A 24,381-nucleotide genomic window follows, 5' to 3' on the forward strand; every position below is an offset into this window, starting at 1 on the left:
GGGGGGGGGCAGTCCAGGCTTCTGTGTGGACAGTGGCCCCCGTCCCCTAGGCGGTGAGCGGCGTCGGGACCGTGACCCAGGGTGCCCCGGCCTGCGAACCCACGGGTCCCTCTTCAGGCCGTGCGGGAATGCTGTACTCGCAGTGTGAGTCAGTCTGAAGTTTTGACAATGTCTGTGTCCCCTGAAGGATGGGACAGTCCCCCCCGGGTGACTGGGTGCCTGGGGAAGCAGGGTGGTGAAGGAGGCCTGGGGTCAGGGCCTCCGCCCAGGGGAGGGGTCAGGGCTGGAGTTTGGGGTGCGGGCAGTCTGAGGAAATCTCAGGTATTTTGGGGAGCCTACTAGCAGTGCAGAATGTAATTCCATGGCAGACAGGGACCCCACTCTCCCAGATGCTTTCTGGGAATCGGGGAAGGCCTGGCCGCCTCACAGAGCCGGGGGTCTCCTCCAGAGAGACCAGACCCGAATGTCTGGGGATGGCAGGGCTGGGGGCGGCAACACCCCAGGGAGCCCACACGCCCTGCCTGCTCTTCACGCGGAGTGTTTAGTGACTAAGTGGCCTCCCTTTCTGACCAACAGCATGGAGCATGGCCTGCGGCCCCCACTCCACTCACCACACATTTCTCCCAGACCACAGACATGCGCTCCTCGATGCCGTTTGTGCCCTCAGGGATGAGTGTGAAGTTGTCCTTGCCGACAGCCTTTTGGGCAGTGGTGAAGGTGCAGTGGGCACTGCCGGTCACCTGGAGGTCCCCACTGAGGAAAGTCGGGGTCAGGGGAGCCCACGGTGGCCTGATTTTCCTGAGCCAGCAAAGGCCACCGTCGGCTCTGTCCCCCTCCCCGTCCAGCACAGCCCACAGGGGCTGGAGGGTGTCCAGAAAAGCTGGGCAGAGTGGCTGCCCTGTGTAGGGCACAGGAGGGCCAGGGCAGACCAGTGTGGGGCCTTGGCCCTGGGACGTCCCAGGGTCTGTGTAGAAGCCGGAGCTCCGGCAGGCTGAGGTCCTGGGGGATGTGGAGCTCTCAGGCTGCTCTGAGGCCACCCTGGAGCAGCTATCTACCTGGACAGCAGGGAGGTGAGGTGGTCTGCAGTGCTGGGGTCCGGGTTGATGGGGGGCGATGTGACGAAGGCCGCGGCCTTTGCCCAGTTCTTGCTCCAGTAGTGCGAGCCACTGGTGCCCAGGCTGGCAGTGATGGGTTCCCCGAACACGACCACCCCTGCAGCGAGACCTGTGAGAGGCACCCCAACCGGCCTGCGTGCCCCCCAGGACCTGGGCAGGGTGGGGAGCCTGGCGCTGTGCTGCTGATATCCCCCAGCTGTCCCTCAATTTCCCGACACTGGACGGCTTCCCATGTGGGGCGGTCTGTCTGGACCCACTCCCCCACACCGCCTGCTGGGGCGTCAGGCCTGCTAGAGAAGCAGCCAGGCCACAGCTGCGGTGAGACATGATCAGCTCTGCCCACCCCCGCCTGCCTGAGGCCTGTCCCCGTGGACCCTGGTTCTTCTCTGTGCACCCTGCCTCCTCCAGCTGTGGGGTGCGCTGTGGGCAGACCCCGGCCCGCAGGCCGTGCACCCCAGCAAACAGTGATGTGGGGCTCCCGGTGGGGGCCGTGGGGACAAAGTTCCATCACACACAGAGGGGCTCTCTGTCACCCACGCACACACCACACGCACAGAGAGACGGCACTCGTGTGCGTGCATGACATACACACATCACACGCACAGAGACAACACACGCGTGCACGCACACAACGCACACGTGTCCAGTTCGTCACTTTAGGCAAACGGCCAACAGGCCTCTTGCTCCAAGGCCCCTGGTGAGCAGCTGCTACCCCGACCAGACAAGAGACTGGGCCCCACTGGAAGTGGGACTTCGCGCCTGCCTCTGCCATGTGCCACGGACCTGGTGCCCCCCGCTGGAGGCCCCCCTCCCCCACCAGGAGGCCAGGCAGGGCAGCTGCTGCTTGCCCAGCCTGTCTGCTCTGAGCCTCAGTGTAGCCAGCCGAGCGCCTGGTCCTGAGAACGTGACCCCTGACCCCCAGAGAGATTCCCCCCACAAGTGTGTGGGGACCAGGGCCTGGCACTCACCCCTGCGCTTGGCTTGGGCGACCACGTCGGCCGCACCCTTGCTCATCACTTTGGTGACGTACAGGGGGCAGTTGGCCTGCTTGGCGACAGTGACAGCGCGGTACACAGCCTCGGCCTCCACCTGGGGACAGGGGGCGCTCAGGCTGGGCCAGGGCACTGGGGCCTCCTCTGGACCATCATTACCCACAGATCCTGGGCCCAGAGGGGGCACCGTGCGTGACTAAGGACGCCGCCTGTGGCTCAGTGCCCAGGATCTAGGTTGAGCCACGAAGTACCCAGAGCCCGTCCTTGACGCCTTCTCGGTCTTTGGTAAAGGCCTTAGGGCCACCAGTGGTCATGGGGGGATATAAGCCCAGTGGGGGGAGGGCCCGTTGATTCACACCTCCCACAGGGGAACAAGGGAGTCACAGCCCTGCCCCGCCATGAGGTCAGGGTCTGCCCCCGTGCAGAGGCAGTCTGGGGTGCAGTCAGGGCTGGGGTGGCTCTCAGCAGGCAAACTCCTACCTCCTCGGGGCGGCTGAGCACATGGCCCTCAGGGCCGGTGATGCCGAGCTCCAGCAACCGCTTCTGCTCCTAAATAAACCGAGAGAAAAACACACTCCAGCCCAGGTGCAGCCAGAGCCCTGCAGAGCCTCCGTCCGGGTGTGATGCCCAGACCCCCTCCCGCCCCGAGATGAGCCCTGCCCCCATCTCACGTGAGCCCTGAACCCCAGATGAGCCCTGCTCCCCCACATCTCACATGAGCTCTGCTCCCAAGATGAGCCTGCTCCCTGACTCTCACGTGAACCCTGCTCCCCTAAACTGAGCCCTGGGCCACCAGGCCCCCCATCAGAATGGAGGAGGAGGGTGGGACTGGAGAGGAATGACCCCAGCTCCCTAGGTTACAGATGAGGTCAGGGGCTTGGAGAGGGCACCCTGCCTGCCACACTGGTTCTGCCAGGGGCACACCCAGGGGTGTGCTGGGGGCTTTGCCGTGGGGGTGGACGGACAGCATCTCCCCCAAGCTTGCCCGTGAAGCTCTGTGCCTGGGCGGCCTCTTGCATAAACGAAGATGTGGATGCCAAGCTTCGCCATGGAAAACGCGAAAGAAGCAGAATCCCATGGAACCCAATAACAAGACTCCCCAACATCGGTGGGGTGTCTCCCTGGCACGCTCTGCCCACCTGCCTGTGTACTGAGCTGGACTCAGAACATTCTAACCATGCACCGGGCCCGGCCTCGGCCCAGAGAGGCACGCGCAGCACGCGATGCCCTCATGGCGGGGCAGGTGGACGAGTTATCCACGAACTCCACGTGCCCCTCCCCAGGTGTCACCACCTCTGAGCTTGGGATGGGGCTCAGCCCGACCCTCCAGGAAGCTTCTCTGTGGGTCTGGAATGCCAGGGAAGTGTGCTGCTGTGTGGCCCTGTGAGGAGCCCCCAAACCTCCCAGGTACCCCACAGCACCTGCACCTGGGGGCGCCCACCCCACAGCCCAGGGCCCGAGGGGCAGGCGTGAGAATAGCACCTGTGCTCAGTGGTCAGAAGGACCACAGGTCCAGCTCCCGGGGGGGCCTCAATCCACAGGGGCAGAAGGCACTGGGAAACCCCATCTCAGTCCCCCCAAAAGCAACATTTTGGCTCTGGGGAACTTGTGATAAGAAGTGTGACGATCATGGAAAAATCTGTGTTGGCCAAAACCCCCCAGGCTACCCCAACTCCCTGCTTGCTCGACCTCGGACTCTGGGCAACCTACTTACCAGACATGTTCACTATTCCCTCCCTCGGGGTTTGTGGGATGAAATGCTCCCATCTGAGTGTCTAGGAGCCACCCTGCCCCGCACCGACCCCCGCCTGCCCGCAGGCAGCCCGCCTGGCACCTCCTCCACGATATCCCCGTTCTCTGCGTGCACTTGTGCCAGGGCGCCCAGGTCCCGGATGATGCTGAAGATCTCGTACATCTGGGAAGAGAGTGCACGAGGTGCGTGGGGCTGCGTCCATCCCACGGGCAGCCTGAAACACCTGCTGTGCCCTCCTCTTGACACCTGCCCTCACCTGGCCGTCCGTGCACTGGCACCTGTCCTTGTACGCCATGAAGACCAGGAAGGAGTTCACACCTGGAGGAGAGGCACGAGCGGATTGGACACGCAGCTGTTGTCAGTCAGATGCCTGGGAGCCTCCACTGCTCCCCGATCTCCTTCCACGGGTGCCCGGTCCTAACTAACGCGTCAATGCCGCTAGGAAACTCTATGCTTCAGGATTTTTGATTAAAAGAGATTAAGCCTTGTTTATCAACTGGCTTGTACCAGCACAGGCAGCGTAGACAACCGAGGGTTTGAAAGCATTCTGCTCCTAGTAAGACCCTCAGACCCAAGGGGAATGTGTAGTCCCTGTCCTTCACCCGGGGCAGGAGACAAGGGGACTGGGACAGCTAAGGACAATTACAGGACACGTCCCTCAGATGCGGAGGCAGGTGACCTTCTCATCTGGATCCTCTGGAAGTAGAACAGACCTTCAATTTGTCCAACTTCTCCCCAACTCCCAACCGCCTGCCCACCCCGGGGTCAGATGGATGCAGAATCCAGCCTGGCCAGGGGCCCCGGGGGAAGCGCCCCTTCCGAGCCAGGACTACGGAAGCCCAGACCCCCATGCCAGCCTCGGGAGATGCCATTACCTTTGTCCTTGACCAGAGCCTCCAGCTCCTCCCTGATGCTCTCGTGCCATCGGGGGATGTCCACGTGCAGGGAGTAGTCACAGCAGGCCCCGCTGTCTGCGCGCTCCCGCCACTGCTCGTAGGCTGCCAGCAGGCTCACTCCCGTGTCGGGAAACACATGGTCCACTGTGGGGGTTAGTGCGGTCAGCGGAGCCTCGCTCTGGCCACTGGGAACCACCCTGGCCTCCAGGGGAGACTGGTTTCATGTCCCCGAGAGATCAGGAAGTGCATCGGGAAGCAGCGGAGAGGTCACGGGCCCCTTACATGGTGCTGGTGCTACTATGAACCTGCCCATCGGCCCCACATCCCTCAGCCTTTCTCTGAGCAGAGCGAGGCCGGATTCAAGCCCCTCCCCCACTCCCTAAGGGGCATGTTCACCCCAAGAAGCACCAGTGGCAGTTAAGGGCCTTAACGTCCCACACAGGTGTCTACCCGAGTGGAGCACACCTGGAGGGCCGGTGGAGCGCAAGGTGGGGTGGGGCAGGCGTGGGCGCTGTCCATGGTGCTGGACCTGGCCAGCCTGCCCGGAGCAGCAGCGTGGGGCTGGTTTCTGGGACTGGTCCCCTTGGCTTGCGCCTCACTGACTACTCACACCTCCAACAGCGCCACCCCACCCCTGGGGAGACTGAGAGCACATGGCCGCTGCGCTGTCACTTCCCCCACCCAGCCTCGGGTCCAAGGGCCAAACACTGCTCACTGCGTCTCCCGAGTGCAGGGAAAGAGCTCAGAGTAAGTGTGGCCGATAAGAAGGCACACCCACCCAAGGGTTACTGGTCAACGCTGTGCCTTCCTCCAGTGCACCCCTCACGGGCCCCCCCTGCTTCCCACCAGTCAGATCCCATGCCCAGGGCCCTGTGGCAGTGTGTGCCACCCCACCCTGCGGTCCCTCTGCAGCTCCAGCCTGGGGCTGGCAGGCTAAGGAAGACGCACAGCTCGACAGAGCCCAGCCTCGTGCCTGCAGCATCTGTCTGTCCTCATGGTGACACCTCACAGCTTGTCCAATGCCTTGGCACTGGCACGGGCAGGTGACAACCACGAAGGTCTCCTGGCTGGCCTTGGCCACCAGTGACGAGCATGAGCCGTGGCTGAAAATGGCCAGTCCCCGTAGTCAAACTAAAACATGGATCACTGTTGGCTTTCTTTGCCTCGTGGTTGAGTAAACCAAACCAACCCATGGTTCTGGCAATGGCTAAATACCACTTGTGAAGTAGCCCCGAGTCCTCAGAGCGGCCTTTCTGGTGGCAGCAGTGACAGCGTGCACCGTACGCCAGGCACGGCAGAGCAACTCGCGTGCACCAGCTCACCCTCACGACCTTCTCCAGGGGGTCTTCCCCTCCTCCCGCTCAGCTTAGCAGAGTGTGACTTCTGAAAGTTAGCTGAGTTCCTGCAGCCAAACAGCCAGAACACAGAGCAGCCAGGGCTCAACTAGGTGTGTCAGGCCAGGGGTTAACCACGGCAGGTGCTGCGCCCGCACCACGGAGCTGACGGCGTTCACGGCCACGAGAGGAGGAGCTGGGTCTCATCCTGGCTCTGAGCTCACCACAGTCAAGTGCACCACAGTCAAGCCAACGCACCGCGCAAGCTGTCAAGTGGGGCTTGTCTGCCGAGCTCCCACGGTGCACGAGCTGCCGCCCAGCACAGAGCCAGCACTAACAAGGGCGACTATCTCTGCTGGGGTGTTCCTAAAACACAGCCTCTTTCTTGGGCAGGAGCTTGGTGCAAACCGAGCTTCAGAGGTGTGGGGCTCAGGAGCAGACACGTCTGTTTCAGACTACACGACCCCGCCACGTACGCAAGGCATTTTGGTCTGAAAACCTAATCCTTGGCCAGCTGCCAGCTTCCCAGGAAATAATAAATTCCTGGGCACACATCCATTTGCTCCCGTGGAAACCCCAGGAGCATTCCAGAGCTGGCCAAGGCGAACGGGGATAACAAAGGAGTACGCAAGGATTTCCTAGATTGAAAGGTAATAAAGGGAAACAGACCCCAAGAAACGCCCTATTGTAAGGCTCTTCCCACAACACACAAGCTTGGACAGTGGAGCAAGGCGTGGGCTGGGTGCCCTGCACACCTGGAGACACTCACGGATCATGGTAGTCCCTCCCGCTAGGGCAGCCTTGGTCCCCTGGTAGAAGTCGTCTGCTGGGGTCATGCCCAGGACAGGCATCTGCAGCCTCGTGTGGACGTCAACGCCGCCTGGCAGGACCAGCAGGCCATGGGCATCGATGGTTTTGATGCCTCCAGGGACAATGAGGTTTTCTCCAATTTGTCTGAAAGCAACACAGATTTCGCTGGTTATAAAGAGCCTGGATGAGAACACGAACGGTGAAGCAGGGAAGCATCTGCTTGGGCTCCTGGAGGAAAAGGGCAACACGGCCAAGACTTCAGTGGCCTGGCCCCTGGAGACCATCAGAGAGCACGACACCCCCGCCAGGGCCTCGAGATGGTCACACGGAGGATCCGACCTGGCCCGCGAGACTGCCCTTGTGACGTCTGTTGGCTTTCCACGTGCCGCCCTGCTGACCGGTGGCTGGAGCCACGTGCAGACACGAGCAGAGAAGCCAACAGGTGTGGTCATTAAGTACCTACTGAGCACCTCATCTGAATCCCTAATCGTCCTCAAGCTGTGCTAACACAACTTAATACTCTGCTTCCTGAGACCTTGCCGCTAACTGGCGAGATCTGTCGTCACTCAGGCTGGGGCTAAAGCTGGGTTTTGGAAAAGAAAAAAAAAAAGAGAGAGAGAGAGAGAAAGAAAAGAAAGGAAGGAAGGAAAGAAAGAAGGAAATAAATAAATAAATAAATAAATAAATAAATAAATAAATTTAGGTGAATTTCACCCAAAAGTAAATTTGTGGATAATCTATGATCAGTGTGTATGCATGTGATCTGCGAAGATATCTGAAGCAGAAACTCACTTTATCAAACCGTCTTCCACATACAGGTCGGCGTGAAAGGACTGGTCATCATTGACGATCTTCCCACCTTTGATCAAAAGACGGTCGCTCTGTTGGAAACAAACGAAAGGTGGGCAAGTTTTCTCCAAACCCAGTTCCTCAGCGTCGTCCCCGTGACTTCGTACCCCGGATTATGCTTGAACCCCTTGGGCACGATGTGTACGCACAGAAGTGGACCCAGAAGCCTGTGGTGTCCGCCACCCCCTGAGGATGGAGCAGGGGTGCCCGGGGCCGGGGCAGCTCCGCGGCGGCTCCCACAGGCCCCAAGCAGGTCCTACACCCGCAGGGCAGGCAGTGTGGGCTCGCCACAGGCACAGCGACCGCAGGGGCCAACGCGGGTGAACGTGTAGCAATGAAATGCGTTACATTTAAATAATTATCACCTAATTCATGGAGCTCATGCTGAGGTCAGAGGGGGACAAAGTCACATGATCCCACCCTGACCTGGAGCATTGGCCCCCCTCATCCGCCCAAACAGAGGCGGCTCCTGGATGGCAGCTGGGCTCCAGTTCATACCGGAATGGTGTGGCCTATCATGGTGCCAAATGTGGGGGTTAGAGCAGCGCCCTAGCAGGCAGGGTCCCTACCCCGGGGGGGGACTGCTTCCCAGCGCAGGGAGATAGCCAAGGATGAGAAATTGTACAAGGCCATCGCAGACACACCAAGAACACAGAGGTTGGTGTCACAGTGTGATGGGAGAGGAGGCAGGGCTGCTTCAGGCACAGAGAAGGGACTACTGGAGGGGCTGGCTGGAAATGAAGTGGCCAGGGGCAGTGTTCCAGGCCAGGGAACAGCCCATGCAAAGGCCCTGAGGCACGAATGAGCTTGAGTTGATACCTGACACAAGAGGAAACTGGGACTGGAACCTTCTGACGGAAGGGGTGAGGGGCTGAGAGCCTGGTGCAGGTGGGACATACTGGGCTTGGGGTGTCAGTGGGCCCCACGGGGGGGCGGGCCCGAAGCAGGGGTTTGAACACTGTCTGGTGGATCACATTGGCTCAGTGTAAAAAGTAGAATGTGCTATTCAAGGATGGAAATGGGGCCGTAGCCCGCTGCGTCAGAGCCTGCGCAGGTGAGATGGGGGGAGGCTCAGGGCAGAATCCTGGGGCCAAGAAGAGATGGGGTCCGAGAGGTTGGGAGTTGGGCAAGCAGGAGCTCCTGATGGAGAGGCTACAAGGGTGAAGGGCCAGGAAAACACTGGGGTGACCACAGGCTGTGGTGCTGCCTGGAGGTATCCCGGATGGGTGACCAAAGGGCCAGTAAGCGAGGCCAGCTGTTGGTGGGTCACCCCCGTAGCACAGAGCTGTGGCACTAGCTGGGGTTGATCCAGTGCTCCGTGGCCATAAACCCACTTCTAGGAACCCCACCAAATGGTGGGGAAGGAGTGGAGAGGGGCAGAAAGTGTGTCATGCGTGGAACATTGCACGGTTGTCAGGGGTGACGATCTGACTTCAGGGAAGAATTTTGGGGAAAAACATGGAAAATGAGCAGAGACACGGAGCGCACAACACCGTGGTGAGAACCCAGCTCCGCAGCCCTTCTTCTCTCAGCCAGTTTGAGCCGCCGCACTCCCCAGGCAGGAACCTGACCAGGCAGGAACATCAGGGGGCCCTCACAGGGAGATCTGGCCCCTTCACTGTGGCTTCCAAGAGTCCACCCAGAGGCCAGGCCAGGGCTCCAGCCTGAGGCTGACGGCTCTTCACACACCATCAGCCGATGCCACGGAGCCAAGTTGTGCAGTGCGAATAGCAAGAAGCCCACGAGATGGCCGAAATGACACACAACCCACTACGTGGGAGCCTGACTGCGTTTTGCTCCGCTCTTCTTGATATCTGTGCGGACCGCGTCCCCAGGATTCTCCTCACTAGTAAAACCACCACCACCGTCGACACAACAGCTGACGAACTGCCACAGGCCAAAGGCAGCGCCCCAGTGGAAGGACTCATCCTCCAATGAGCCCAAGGAAACCCAGGAAGGGGAAGGCTTTGGGCAGAAGAGTCTGGTGTCTCCCGCTGTCCCCCAGATAGGAAGACTTGTGGTCACTACACTTCTACCCTCCTCCCCTTTCAGGCACCTGAACTCAGACTTTGGAACCTGGGTTTGGAACCAAGAGGGAAATGCAGCTGGGACGAAGTGCCATGTCCATGAGGACGACGGTGAAAGTTCCCCTGAACAAGATGCCTTGTGCCTGTCCCGCCCGACACCAACCCTGCGCGGGCCACTTGGCAGTCTTCCCACATCGGCTGAACCCTGAGCCGGTCTGGAGGCAGGATCCCATCCTCTACGGGAAGGACAGGGCTCCTTCCTCTCTAAGCATCTCTCAGGAAGTGAACCCGGCAATCCCACCGCCCTCCAGCTGAGGTCAAATCCAGAGTCAGCTGTCAGGGTCTCAGCCCCGCCGGCGCCCCCTGCCCCCCGTCCAGCTGGCGCCAGGGCGTCTCCCTCCCTCCCTCCGCCAGGCTCCCGGCCTCCTGGAAGGGGCGGCTTTGTCTCCTGGCAGCGCAGGGTGGGCCGTCTGACCTCCCGCACCCGTACATGTGGTTGGGGGGGGGTGTCTCTCCTTCCGAGAGCTGGGGCTGCCAGGGTGCCCGCTCAGCAGCGACCAGTGAGCGCTCGCCTCCCCTGGGGTCTCCGCGGGGGATGAGTCGCTTTGTCTCGGACAAAGAGCTCCCAGCACGGCGGAGGCTCGGTCCGGAGCTAGCCAGTCGCTCCACGCAGGGAACAGCATCCGCGCCCCGAGGCCTGGCCGGCGGTGCCAACAAAAGGCCCCGTCCGCCGGTCGACCCCCGGGCAGAGCCCCGAAACCGAGTTCGCCCGCCTCGGCGCCCGTCCTCCGCGGGGAGCGAGGCACCTCTGTGCTTTGGGGAGCAGGCCTCTCCCGGCCCCGCGCCCTCCCCGGGCGCAGAAGAGGTCCCGGGACGCTGGCATGGCCCGGGACCTGTGCGTCCGGCTCGGGAAAGGGGTCGGGGAGGCGCTCGCGGAAACCCCGGCCGCCGGCGGCGCGGCAAGGAACCCGGCGGGAAGGGCCAGCGCCGGGACAGAAGCACGTACGGGGGCTAGACCCGTAGGGCAGAGCGGAAGGCGCGGAGCCGGGACGGTTCACCCCAGGCGGTGGGCAGGGGGCGTGGGGTAAAGTGGGGCCGGGTGCGGGGCTCACCGTGATCCGGGGGATGCTCTTCTTGCCCTGGAAGGACATTCTGCTCCTCCGGCCGGCGCGGCCGCCTCCCTCGGCCCGCGCGGCCTAGCTCAAGCAGAGAAAGCCTGGGGGTCCCGGGCGGGGGCGCGCAGAACCCAGGCGTGTACGTGGGGGCGCCGGGCGTCCGAGTGCGAGCACGCCAGGCCGCACGGCTCCCGTTCCGAGCCCCGCCCCCGGGCCCTCCCCTCCCCCGGCCCGCCGCCACTCCTTTGCATTCAAGCCCCGCCCCAGCCGTGCTCTGTACCCACCAGCTCCCTGCCCCGGCCCCTGAGGTGGCCACCGGCCGAATCTCTGTGCCCCAGGCCCGACGCGGACCTGCGGACGCATGCTGCGTGGGGTGGGGGAGAGGGCTGCGACAGGTCCTGGCCGCTGTGTGTGCGGAGTTTGCACTCCAGGGAGGAGGGTGGAGAGGTCCTGCAAAGTCCTGCCTGGCCCCGCCCTCACCCCGAGCGCGGGGACCACTGCCAGCTCCCTGGTGACCCGAAGCACCCAACGCCAAGGGGACTGAAACTAATCTCAAGTCCAGGCCCAGGCGCTGCGGAAGCCGGACTCCCTGCGGGACGGTGCCTCTGGCCAAAGCCTGGTTCCTCTGATATATGGCTCGGGCCTGGATCGGAACGCAGGGCTGTGTGCCGGCTCTGGAACCCGGCCGTGAACACACCTCCGCAAGGCTGCTTTCCGGCCGCCCGTGCGGAGCTCGGGGAGAAGGGGAGAAGTTGGGGAGATACAGACACAGAGAGAGAAGCGGACAACGAGAGAAAGAGACAGCTACCCAGCGCCCCTGCCGGACCAGAGAACTAGAACCAAGGCAGAAGAGGCCGAAAGCACGGGCTGGGGCTGAGGGGCCACGCAGGACAGCTTAGTCCAGGGCACAGACGCGGCCAGTCAGGGAGAGCGAGACCCTCACGCCCCCTCGGGGAGCCTGGGGATTTGGGAAGAGGACCAGCCCCTGCCCCACGCCCCGGCGGCCTCTGCCCTGCGGCTACTACCTGCTGGGAGCCGCGACCCTGGGTCACGCGGGGCGGCTCTTCCAATCTTGCCGCAGCCTCCAGGCCATCTCGGCCTGGCTCGCCAGGTCCCTCTGGGTCGCCACGTGGCCCGCTGTAAGGCTTTCCAGCCCGAAGGCTCCGACGGCCGCCGCCTGACGCGTCCAGCTGCAGCGTCTTGTTCTCAAAGGCGTCCTCCACGCAGCGGAAAACGCCCCTGAGCTTGGGCCGGGCCCGGGAGCTGCCTGCGCCCAGCGTCCCCCGGCCCGCGGGCAGAGGCTCCACAGGCCCCTGTGACTGGCGTGCGGCCATGGCGGGAGCGGGAGAGGGGCCGCCGGTTCCCCAGCCTCCTGCAGCGGGTGTGCGCGCCGCGTGTGGACCCGGCCGACCCCCGCCTGGCTCTCCCCGCCCCGCCCCCCTGCCCGCCCTCCTGCCGGACCCTGCGCCCTTGAGGGGCTGGCGCTGTCCACGCAGGGAGTGCTGAACGCGCGGGGCTGGTCCGAGAGCGCGCGTTCCGTCCCGGCGAAGTGCGTGGGTTCCCACCTCCCGCTCAACCCGCAGGGCGGGCCGGGGGCACGCACTGAAGAAATCACGGCCTATAGGAACTGCAGCCACATTTCCGGGCCCCGTGGGAGGTCCCACACCCGGCAAGGAGGCTCTGACTCCTAACCTTTTGGCAAGTGGGGAAGGTGGGGGAGGGGGGCATGGACCCAGGAGAGCTGCTCCTGACTGCCCTTAAAGCCAAGTTCAAGGCTGGGTGAGACGCGGCAGAGGGACTCAGCCCGCCCAGGGTCCCAGGAAGATGCTGTCAGTTTGTCAAGCCCTGTAGAGACTGAGTTAAGGAAAAGACATCCCAGCCTCTGTGTTCTGTAAACGCAGCGGGCATTTCAAAACCTAAGTTTGGACGCTGAGAGTCACCTCGAGGACACTTGTGCTGGTGTAGCAGAAGCATTTCTGCGGAGCCAAATCCGCAACTTTCCCACCCCTGGTCCACCTCTGGTTTCCACGCCCCCAAGGTGATTGATAAAACAGCCTCTACTTACCTGTGTGAAGTCCAGTGTCAGTGAAATCTGGTGCCCAGTGTTCTTATTCAATTCCAGAAATTCTTTTACTTTTCTAAATTTAAATTTTGCCTTCGGTTCTCAATTGATAAACAGCTACAAGAGGAAGCCTGCCTGGTGGCTAAACTCAGCCCGGTGCTGGGTGATTTCAGAGCCTGTGTTCCAGGTGATTTTCCAGGAGGCAGGATGAGGCCACAGGTGAGATGCCTGGCTCCCCTCCCCAGTTTGCAGGAGGCCCATTTCCCTTTCTGGTGTGGGATATGGCATCAGAAGTGGCTAGCATAGCCACTCCACTATGTCCAGACTTTAATGCCTTGGGAAGAGGGGAACTTTGATATTCTAAGATTTAAAACATTTTTTATTAAAACTGTACAATAATTTACAAATGAGTAAAAATCCTCTGGTATATATCATAGGAATCACAATACAAAAATATGTGCAAAATTTTGTCGTTGACCACCGTACAAACCTATTTTAGGCCTGTGAATACTGTTTAGCACTGGACAGAATATCACATGGTTAGAATGTGGTTAGTAAGGAGCTGCTTCAGAGAACACAGATACTGCCTGGCGTATTGTCATGGTAAAGAGTCCTAATTCATTGTTGCATACATTTACAATAAAGCTCTTTAAAATACAGTAAACAAATATATGATTTGATACATATATTTACAGCTTGGTTTTCCTGAGCCTAAATGTAAATCCGTTACTGTGTTAAAACACACAATCCATCTTAAGGTTTCAGTGATGGGGTGATGGTACATGTGGACTGACGTCACGATGCCTCCAAACCCGCTCCCGGCACACCCTCCTTCCTGACATCCAGTGCAGTGTTGACAAGCCGTGTAAGGCACGCGGGGTGTCCTGAAGGCTACGGGTTCTGCAAGAGCTGAGCACTTGAAGGAAGAGCCACAGTCCTTCAGCAGCTGGGACTCCAGACCGTGGAAGGTGGAAATGAGGTGCACGCACTCACACATCCGTGTCAACCAGGGAGCTGCAATTCACATGGATTTCTAATGTAGACAAACGAAAACATCCGTGTTGTTCTGGGTATTGTGTACACATGTGATTGTGTTGATAACACATGTCCACATCTTGGTTACACAATAAACATTTCTGACAACTTCTGGTCCCTCCTCTTGTTCCATGAGAGAGAGTGGCATTGACACGCAGACGTCCCCTGTTGGAGGAGTTTGCAGTAACAGAGCCCAGATATTTCCAGGAAATTCAGTGCAGCCTGCTGGTTTAGCATAAAAGGTATACTCTAGGATTTAGAAAAAGCATGTGATTTTAAGACACCTGAATTCTTCAGATGCTCACTGGACTAGCAGGAATCAGTGACAAATGCTCCTAGTCACTTTTTTCTTTTTTCTTTCCTTCTTTTTTTTTTTGGGGGGGGGGCAAAAGCCCATTCCTGAAATGCTGGATTTTGTAATCAGATGAAAAGAAGGTGTCTAGGATACCTGACTAGCAACAGCGATCTCTACAGAGAGGAGCTGGCATCCCAGCGCCATGTGGGCTTTCAGGAACATGGCGAGGGTACAAATGCAGTCTGACACATGGAATATTAGTTACAACAGTCACTGAGCCATTTGTACCCCGTACTTTTACATTTAAACAACAACCTGGTAAGCACTGGTCCGGATCTCCACGCTTCTCTGTCCCACAGAGTGTGCCCTTTTCCAGATTACAGAGCTCTGGTAAGACTGTCTGGCATGTGTGGACGGCCTGTGTTGTGCTCCGGACAGGTGTACCACATGCAAAATCACGATGATCCCCATGAACACAGGCCGATGTGAATTTGGGTCGTTAGCTCCTGAATGGGCAGCCCACTCGGCTGCTACTCCTGGGCAGTAGACGTGGGGACAGCGGCTGCCCCAAAGGAGGTAGCCCCGCAGTGCCTCCCCATACGGAGTTTCTGGACGCCTGTGTCACACACGCCACCCAGCTCCAATCTGGGAGTTCATCCATAGCTCCACGGACGCTTTCATTAGCTCAAGACTATTGTTTGCCACTTGGTTCTGAGCATAAAAAGTGCCAAGAGAATGGAGTCATTGGAAAGAAGCAAAACTATGCACGGAGCATGAAACAAGATTTCAGACTCGATCCGCAAACCCCAGCAGCAGCCTCAGCCAGAGGAGCAGCGGACTCGGCCTGTATCTTGTCCGAGTGAGTAACTGCGGCTTTCATGACCACAGAAAGGATGGGTCCTTCCTGGACGAGTGTGGGTTAACGGCGCAATAGTGCACTGCCCAGCAGAAACCCCGCACCCGCTAAAGAGAAGCGTGTCTGTCTGATCCTGTAAGCTCTCCCCGATTTCAGCCTAGGGCATCAAGCCTGGTCTGGTGCCAGACGTCTGCACCAGAGTTGAACACGTCTTCGACGCAAACATGAAACGAACCTGACATTTGCAGACACAGTCGCCCCTCCCTTCAGCTCCTGAGAAATGCACTTTGCTTTCCTTTCATGCCGTGTTTGCTACATTCTCACCTGGCTGCAGGTGTCACGTCAGGAGCCTCAAAAGAGCTAAAATCTTGTCTCCTGGTTGAGCGTGCACGACTGCGTACACAGGGACTCATGCACACACACGCACACACACACACACCTTGCACCCCCAAGGGTGCGGAGTCGATGGAAGAGCCCCTTCCAACCCGGGAGTCAGGCTGTATCTGGTAGACGTTCCTGGGCTGTGGGCCAAGCACTCGGCAGGAAGGGAAGTCAGGCTTGAAATGGGCTTCATCGATGTGCTGTGTCCTCTCTGGAAAAGAGTGAAGACAAAAGCTTATTCTAGCGGGTGCCATCCGAGGCCCTGTGAGGCCGGGCTCGCCATGCAGAAGGTCTGGGGAGACGCCCCGGGCAAGGGCGCTGACGGAGTGTGGGCTCTGCACGTGGGCTCTCGGGTTATAGAGCCTCCAGTGCCTGCTTCTCTCCCTAGGAGAGCCGCAAAGATGAGTGCAGAGGTGGCTTCGGGTCCCCTCGCCACACCTGGGCAGCTGCCCACCTGATGCCCAATTTCCCTGTCCTCTCGTTACGGACGCAGCGGGCCTCCGCTAGGCTCTGACGCCTCCTCGTTACCTTCCGCATCGTCAGTGTTTGCAGCGAGTCTGGGAGGAGCTGCTCGGGCTCCCTGGTACCAGGACGGGTGCCCTGCATCAGCCCCGGGGGCAGGGGCAGAGGCATCCAGGGCATGACCCCCGGGCTCGCACACATCAGAAATGCCACACATTCCTAGTCCAGGAGACGCTGCCAAGATTCCTTTGGTTTGGGGGCCCTCACCTACCTTCTAAGTAGGAAGACCCCTACATGCAGAAGGAAAATGAGACTGGGTGGGTCACACATGCTCGCTCCCCCCACGGCACACGTCACAGCCGGAATCTCTGGACAATTAAAGCGGCACGTTGTTCTTTGTCTCTTCAACTGGACCCATATCTAAGCAGGTTCTCCTCCAACCATCTATTTCCAGGATGTTAGAGAGGAAGGGGCCCGTCCAGCCCTCCCATTTTGCAGACAGAAAAGCTGAAGCTCCAAGATAAGAGGGACACCCTTCCCAAGGTCACACTTCTAGGCCGACCGGAGCCAGGGGCCCTGACCACCGGCCCACCAGCCCTGCCGCCCCACGGCACAGCTTCTCTGAGATAAGGCGCTAACTGCCTGCGGCACGAACCTCACACGTGCAAACACAGAAGAAACCTTATTGACAAGAATGTGCAGAACCCTAAAAAGTCACTCCCCAGATGGAAGGAGCAAGACCACGGCAGCTGGTTGCCTGTGGTTGCTTGATGCCCCTCCCTGAGCCGGTCCTGCCTGCTCTGCTCACACACACCGTTCACTGCCACTGTCTGCGGACGGGGTGACTCACGCTCAGCCGTGAGCACGGCACTCTGAACCCACACTCACGCACACGCACAGGGGCATGCATCCACTTTCAGGATTCTGGCCTTCCCAAGTGCCTTCTGCCCCCAGCCCCACCTCCTCTGGGGGACATGGTGTTCCCCACTCCTCCCTTTTCTGACCACGGGCCCAACTTCTGGACTGTCCCCACAGCCCACGAGCTCCTCCAAGTTGGAGCCATAAAAGCCGCTAGACAGGTGAGTGTGAGACCAGCTCGTGGGGGTGACCTTGGTCTCGTGGCCCCACGGGGCTCCTCAGTGTCCCACCAAGCCGCTGGCCCAGAGCCAGGGCAGAGCCCAGAGCGCCTCTGTGAGCAGGAGCTGAGGCTGCTGTCGGTAGGAGCGCCTACTTGCAAGGTCGGCCCTTGACTGGCCTCTGGGAGCCCTGCCTGTGACGCGCTCCCCGGCGATAAGGTGGTGCCGCCGGACTGACCCCAACGGCTTCTACAGAAGATGCGATTGGAGGCCAACACCTATTTCCTTCTGCGGGCCTGACATTTTCATGCACACAGGTGGCTGCATTTTTGCTGCTGGTGGGGCGGGGGATTGTGCTCCGTGTGGCCCCCACAGGAGCAGAGAGCTCAGGAAATGTGCTCTGTCCGACTCTGTCCGAGTCTTCGGCCTTCCAGACAGCTGTGTATCCTCACCACGTCGCGGAGATGAATCTTAGCCACATTACCTCTGCGCGCTGGGTCCCAAGGATCCTGGGGACTCACAGAGAGCGCGGGTGCTCTTGCAGACCCCCAGACGCTCTGCTGCCCGCTCCCGGGAACCGAGGGACACCGTGCGGCCACGGGAGGGAGACATGGAGTCTGGCCTCCGTGAGCACGTCACTCATTTACTTGGCTGTCCATGCAGCAGATGTTTGAGTGTGTCTTAGGGGCCTGGTACTACCGCTGGGCACACTGGGGCACACCGAGGATTCCACAGTGACAAGCCGGGGTCACCTCTACCACACGCGGCTCCTTGTGGGGCTCACGGGTCATAGGAGACAAGCCCGGCACGCGGATGGGAACGCGGATTAGCATCGTGTGGCCGGAGACGGAGGACGGGGTGGCGCTCATGGCACAGGTGGAGCTGGTGGGGCCCCCCGAGCCGCTCAGAGCCCAGGGGGCAGAGCCTGGGGCACAGCTGCCCTGTGCTGGGGGTGATGTCTCGACCAGGGCAGGCACCCAGGGTCACCGCCTCGCCCTTCCTTCCAAAGGGAAAGATGAGGACAGAAGTTTCACGTGGGGCTGTGCTAAGGGTCAGGGATAAAATACAGGAATAAGCAGATAAGCGAAGTCATGAAGAGCTTTCATTGCGTAAGCACCGAGATGAGCACAGGAGGGCGGCGGGCTGGAGCCCTGCCCGCGGGCAGCAGGGCATTTCCATGCGGGCGCCCAGCCCCACAGACAGGAAGACGGCAGAGCCTCAGGGAAGGCTGCAGAGGCGGGACCCCATGGGTGACGCCGCTGGTAACACACAGAACCGTACATATGGATTAGGAAACAGCATTCTGATTAATGTCAAAATAGAGCCCGCGTCACAGGCTCCAGCCATCTGTGTTTGTGCAGGGAATTCCCGCTGGGATCTCCACTGTTGGGAAACACAAAGCTGTTGGCAAAGGAGATGTCTTCCTGGGGTCGGAGGAGCCCCTGGGATGGGCGCCAACCGCAGGCAGTGAGCGCCAAGGGAAAGCCCAGACCCGCGCCTCCCCGGGCTTTCCAGAAACGCGCACAGATGAGGACACCCGGCCCCACGCGGGGTGGGTGACAGCCGGCTGCACGGACACCCTGCAGCCCAGTCCTTGCTCTCTGCCCCGAGCCCCGCCTGTACTTCCTGTGCCGCAGACCCAGGAGAACCCACACTTGCACAGACATCGTCAGCTTCGGGGAGAAAAACAGAACCTTTCCGCAGAGGCCGTGTGTCCGGGAAAGTGTAGCCAAACATTTTCAAACCAGAAAGAAACAAATGGCAAAACTAACTCTGCTCGGGGCAAAGGTCTTTTTGGGGGAACTATCAAGAAATAGATGGCCTTGCCCAGACCCAGCTTCCCGGCTCCCAGCTCCCTGCAGGCCTTCCCATCAACCCTGCAGACCGTGGCCCAGTGCCAGTGCGGCCCTCAGTCCCTGCTGGCCCTGGCATCTGCGAGCCCCCTCCCCAGCCACATAGAGCAGAGCCCCCGGGCCCGCTGGGAGCTGGGCGGGTCCTTGCCCTTGGGGGCCATCCACACTCACACCACGCCCAGCTCTGGGTCTCCTCCTGAGGTTTTGACTCGGGGACCACCTGCTAAGTACGCAGTAAAGGCCCCGGCCCTGTCACAGAGCAGGTCACAGTGAGGACAGGGCCCCAGGGCTCTCGAATGCTACTGTGGTTAATCTCATGCGTGAACTTGATGCCCACTGTGCTAACGCTATCCTGGATGTGTCTGGGAGGGTGCTTCTGGAGGAGATCAGCATCTGAATCCACAGGCTGAGTAAAGCAGACTGCCAGCCCCAGGGCAGGTGGGCCTCACCCAATCAGTCGAAGGCCTGACTAGAGCAAAAAGGTTGCATAAGAGGGAGCCCTCCAGCGGGCTGTGAGCTGGGACAGCGGCCTTTTCCTGCCTCAGGCTTGTACTGCAACAGGGGCTCTCCTTGGACGGGCACTTACGGCGTCGGCTCTCCTGGTTCTCAGACCCATGGACTCGGGCTGCATCGGCCCCCGAGGCCCTCCTGGGTCCGCAGCCTGCTGGACGCAGGTCTCTGGACATCTCGGGCTCCGTAACTGTGTGAGCCGGGCCATCACCATGACCCCGTCTCTACAGACAGACTGATGGAGAGAGAGACAGACACATCCTGCCAGTTCTGTGGCTCTGGGGACCCTGACCAGTACAACGCACTACCGCTAACTCCCACCCCTCAAGGAGGCCAAGGCGGACAGAGGGCACCTCACCGGTTGTGGCCGCGTGACTCAGGACAGCGGCAGAACCCGAACCCAGGCCTGTTGGCTCTGAAGCCGCTGCCACATTTCCTGGTGGCAGCTTCGTGGGAGCCCCACGCAGACAGTTGCGGCTGGCACGGCTGGTGAGACCACAGTTGCTGCTGTAAAGGGGCCTGGAGGCCATTAAATCCCACAGCGCGTCACTGTATCACTCAGGAAAATCAACCTGCAAATGGCGTCGCGCGGCCACGACGGAACACGGTCTGCTTGCAGCCCCAGCCCTGGGAGGGCTCGCCAGCGCCCATGGAGGCTCCTCCCTGCTGGACACTCAGCAGTTCTCAACATGGGGGCCCGGGACCCGCGGCCTCAGCACCCACAGGACGGCCCGGAAACGCAGACAGCAGGCCAGCCCCGGCCTGGAACCAGGCTCTCTGGGGGTGGCTGAAGCCGGGGCTCTCAGGCTGGAAGGCCATTTGCGTGGAGTTGAGCTCCTGCCTCTTCTCCTGAGGGCCTCCCTCTGCCAGGGCTGACAGGGACCCCTGCCCTGCTGACCCCCGAGGACCTCAGCTGTTGGGCAAGCCAGACCGGCCGGCCTAGAGAGGAACGGACGCAGAGCCAGCAGAGACGGATGCCGGGGCCAGAGTGCAGACGGCCAGTGAGCCACGCATCTTGGTTGTTGAGGCACTGGGCAGGGACTATTTCTCATCCCCTCCCCCAAGCTCGGTCCACCCTAGGCATATAGACGTGGTCCTGAAGCTTGTGGGAGGGGGAGGCAGGGCAGGGGGCACCAAAGCAGGTCCACTGGTCACAGAGCTGAGATCACAGAGGAGCTCTGCCAGGTGAGGGGTCCTGGCCTCACCCGTCTCCAGGCCATCCCTGTCTGTCCGCACTGGCGGGGTGTCTCAGAAGGAACCTCTAACGGTAAGCAAGGCCCCTGGCCCCTCAAGACCAACCTCCCACAGTCCCCAGGACCCTGAGCCCCAGCCCAGTGCCCTGGAGGGGTCCACGCCTGTCCGAGCCCCTGGCAGCCTCCACGGAGCCCCCTCGTCCAGAGAGGCAGAGCATCAGCTGGGAGCCAGCAGAGCAGGGGTCCCGCTGGGCAGGGGAGGGGCCTGGAGCAGACCAAGCCAGAGGGAGCGCGAGCTTGAGAGAAGGCCATGCCCAAGCCTCCCATCCGGGTGAGAACAGGAGGCGAGGTGGGGTAGGGGGCAGGAGGGGGGGCCCTGTGTAGCCAGAGGAGCCAGCAGGGAGAGAGGGGCCCGGGCAGGCTGGCCAGAGAGGCTGCCCCTCCTCTGGGAACAAGCGTAGGCTGGCCTGGGAGGCGAGCATCAGGGCGCAGTGAGCTCTGATCCCCCAACACTTACTATCATGGGGCAGGCGCCCCTGCAGACTCTGCAGCCCCCCAGCCGGGCAGGCGGGCCCTGGGCTCTGCCCCTGCAAGCCCTCCTCCCACCCCACTTCTCACCCACCGCGCCCCTGGTGGCCTCTGTGCCTCCGTGCCTCCTGAGGCCTGTGGCAGAGGGGGCAGCTCCAGGCTGCGTCAGCACGGTGTGTCCTGGTCCTGAAGCCCGTAGTGCCGACGAGGTGTGGCTTGCCAGGCGCCGCAGCGGTCGGTGACCTGAGGGCAGGGCACCCGCAGCCTAAACCACTGGGTTCTCGGCAGCACACGACGTGCTTGCAGCTCTGGGGGTCAGGGGACACCAAGCACAGGGGCACAGAGGCACCACGGTCCCGGGTGCTGGGCCTCCCCCATTTACCACCATTCGGCCCCGGGGAGAGTGGGGCCTGTCCTCGCCGTGGCCCCCCAAGCCCCTACCCCTGCTTATCAGGGGAACCATTCCAGTGAGGGGCTATACCGGGAGGTCACGGTGGGGGGAGGGGATAATTCCAAAGGTGGGGACAGGGCAGGAGGCTTCCAGGGCTGCGCTCACGGTGCAGGGATGGCCAAGCCTGGCACTGACAGCATGGCCCGCCCTCCTGCCACCGAGCACACGGGACCCCCCCAAAATGCACATCAGCCCAGAAATCACCAGGGCCATGCCCTCCCGGTAGCGGCCGGAGAGAGTCTAGGGGCCAGTCCAGCCCTGTCCCTGATGGAGAGAAGGGGGCCTGTCCTCACACACAGGCTGTCCCCCTGGTTGGTGTGGGTGCAGAACCACTGCCCGGGCTCCTAGGTCTCTGCCTGACCACACACACACACACACGCATACCCACACCCAACTGCACAGATGCACACACACCACACGCACACACACAGTACACGTGCACACGGGCTCACACCCGTGCACACACTTTCTGCCTCGTTCTCCATCGGTTCTCGGTTTTGTCTCCAATCGAGGTTATAAGCAGCTGCTCCCACGGCCCTGGAAGGGGACACCCACCTCTCTTCTGACACTGACTTCTCTACTAACGGCATCTGTTACTAATGGCTTCGTGGTCATTCCAGTGAAAAGATCCATTACTGCTTTCGCCGAGATGGTAACGTTCTGGGTGGCTGGACAGCTGGCTGCAGGCCATGAGCCGCCGGCTGGGAAGAGTGGACGAGACAGCAGAGCAGTCGAAGGGGGAGGGGAAAACGCTGGCTGCAAGCCAGCTCGTCAACGTCTGCCTGAGACTGTGAGCAAATCTAGTAACGTCCGAGAAAACCTTACACGACAAGGTGTAAAGGGAATCTAAGCCAAGGCCAAATATAAATTGCTCTGAACCCAACATGAGCCAGAAGAGAGTCTGGCCGTGGGTCCTCAGGCTGAGGGTTTGGGTTCTGATGACCAGTGTCTCGACTCCTAGGTGGAAGACTCTCTCAAATTAACGAGCTTCACAAAAGCAAGCCCCAAGCACCCAGAAAGAAGTCACAAACACTGACAAGTAGACAGGCACACGCCAGTCACGGGTGAAACTTAGCCAAGCACACGACGCATGACGCCGCCTTTCGTAAAGACTGATGAGACAATAAAATTACCCCTTTTAGAAACACAGGTGTGTGGCACACAGCTCCACACGGGGGTGCCACACCGCGGCCCAGCGGCAGGGACCTCGTGGGGAAGGGGCAGGGGATGAGACGGGTCAGCGGTTAGAAGTCAGCGTATCCACAGATGTTACAAGGGACAGAATACCCGCTGGGCCATTCCGGGACCAGTGGCAAGAGGGTGGCAAGAGTCAGTCTTGGGACTAATGCAATTCTGTGCACCAGCAGTGACCTTCACGCTAGCTCATTCTGACACACAAATGTGGCCACACCATGGCTTCACGTGAGTGGGAGCTTGCACGGGCTTGTCACCTGCCATTGGACAGGCGCACGTCTGACCGCAGGCTCCCATCCCTCTTCTTTTCCACCTGGGGTAGAAGTCCAGGCCGACAAAGCTCCCTGGCAGGGCTGGCTGCCCGGGGAGGGTCCCGCGGGAGCGTGGCAGGTGCCGAGGCAGGACCCTTGGTGCCCAGTGTCTGGGGGGCTCCGCCAGCTCAGCAATGCCCTGCCCCTGCTCCCAGGACAGACAGGCAGCAGTTGAGGACAGCGATCCTCTGAACTCGGCCACCACCGCCGGGACAAGAGGCTTCGAAGACCCAGGTGCTCGCGCTTGGGTGAACCTCCCACGGGAGCATAAACATCTTACCTCTTGCTCCATAAACAATACAACAATTTGAAGAAAAAGAAAATGTCACTGGGTTATCGTGGAGAAACTGTGGATATAGGCAGATGTTTTTGCATGCAGTTTCCTGTTCCATATGCACACAATGCTCTTTCACGGGATGGGCTGTGAACGACAGCAGCTCCTCCCTGCGTTTCAAGAACCAGCACAGGGCCGTCCTTTGTGGCCCACCTGGGATGCCGCACAGCGTAAGCCGTCGGCAACCAGGCTTGGGAGGCGTGCAGCCACTCGCCGGCAGCCGCAAATCTGGGTCTGCGGATGGCTAATGTCACACATGTCGGACCTGCAGGCCCAGAGCAGGGCAGGCGTGGTCCCTGAGATCGGGCCTCAGCCCCAGGAGCCAGTGGGGACCAGGCTGAGGGGCGCGGCCAGCATGGGGGATGCCAGCAGGCAGCAGCACTGTCCCCCCGGAGATGGGGAGGACACTCCAGCCAGGATGGGACTTGGACCAGCCAAGCAGACAGATTTTAACCCAAAGAGGAAGAGCTCTTCACAAAGGAGTGGACAGAGCAAGGGATGGACGACTGTGGGCAAAACCCGTGCTTTGCCCCAGACCAGGCCCCATGTGCCGAAATGGACTCGGGACCAGTCCGGACAGAAGTGCCAGACATCAAGCCATGTGATTCTAGAAGGAACCATGGGAGAAAACACTTGTGATCTGAATCAGGCAAAGTTTTCTTAGGTCCCACTCTCAGGGGTTGGGTGGGGTTGAGGTGACAGGGGTCACCTGTGCGGCAGGGGTGGGGGTGGGGTAACTGCAGGGATAGGGTTGGGGTGACTGCAGGGGTGGGGGTGGGATGATTGCAGGGGTGGAGGTGGGGTGACTGCAGGGGTGGGGATGGGATGATTGTAGGGGTGGAGGTTGGGTGACTGCAGGGGTGGGGTTGGGGGTGGGGTGACTGCAGGGGTGGGGGTGGGATGATTGTAGGGGTGGAGGTTGGGTGACTGCAGGGGTCAGGTTGGGGGT

At 60.6% G+C, this 24,381-nt stretch overlaps 1 protein-coding gene across 1 annotated transcript in view; it reads right to left on the reverse strand.

Annotated features, from left to right (window-relative positions):
* DPYSL4 (dihydropyrimidinase like 4) overlaps positions 1 to 12,225 on the reverse strand; it is a 16,302-nt gene extending 4,077 nt beyond the window's left edge. The window contains exons 1-12 of the mRNA XM_040624293.1: positions 11,917 to 12,225; positions 10,267 to 10,972; positions 8,248 to 8,261; positions 7,693 to 7,781; positions 6,860 to 7,044; positions 4,736 to 4,900; positions 4,117 to 4,178; positions 3,942 to 4,022; positions 2,588 to 2,656; positions 2,084 to 2,204; positions 1,056 to 1,212; positions 612 to 753 (exon numbers count right to left, since the gene is read on the reverse strand). Of these exons, the coding sequence (XP_040480227.1) occupies positions 612 to 753; positions 1,056 to 1,212; positions 2,084 to 2,204; positions 2,588 to 2,656; positions 3,942 to 4,022; positions 4,117 to 4,178; positions 4,736 to 4,900; positions 6,860 to 7,044; positions 7,693 to 7,781; positions 8,248 to 8,261; positions 10,267 to 10,972; positions 11,917 to 12,225 (2,100 nt within the window). The remainder of the gene's footprint in view (positions 1 to 611; positions 754 to 1,055; positions 1,213 to 2,083; positions 2,205 to 2,587; positions 2,657 to 3,941; positions 4,023 to 4,116; positions 4,179 to 4,735; positions 4,901 to 6,859; positions 7,045 to 7,692; positions 7,782 to 8,247; positions 8,262 to 10,266; positions 10,973 to 11,916) is intronic.
* Positions 12,226 to 24,381: the final 12,156 nt, after the last annotated feature.

The sequence above is a fragment of the Ursus maritimus genome, unplaced genomic scaffold (assembly GCF_017311325.1).
Source record: "Ursus maritimus isolate PB19 unplaced genomic scaffold, ASM1731132v1 scaffold_7, whole genome shotgun sequence".
NCBI classification, from domain to species: domain Eukaryota; kingdom Metazoa; phylum Chordata; class Mammalia; order Carnivora; family Ursidae; genus Ursus; species Ursus maritimus.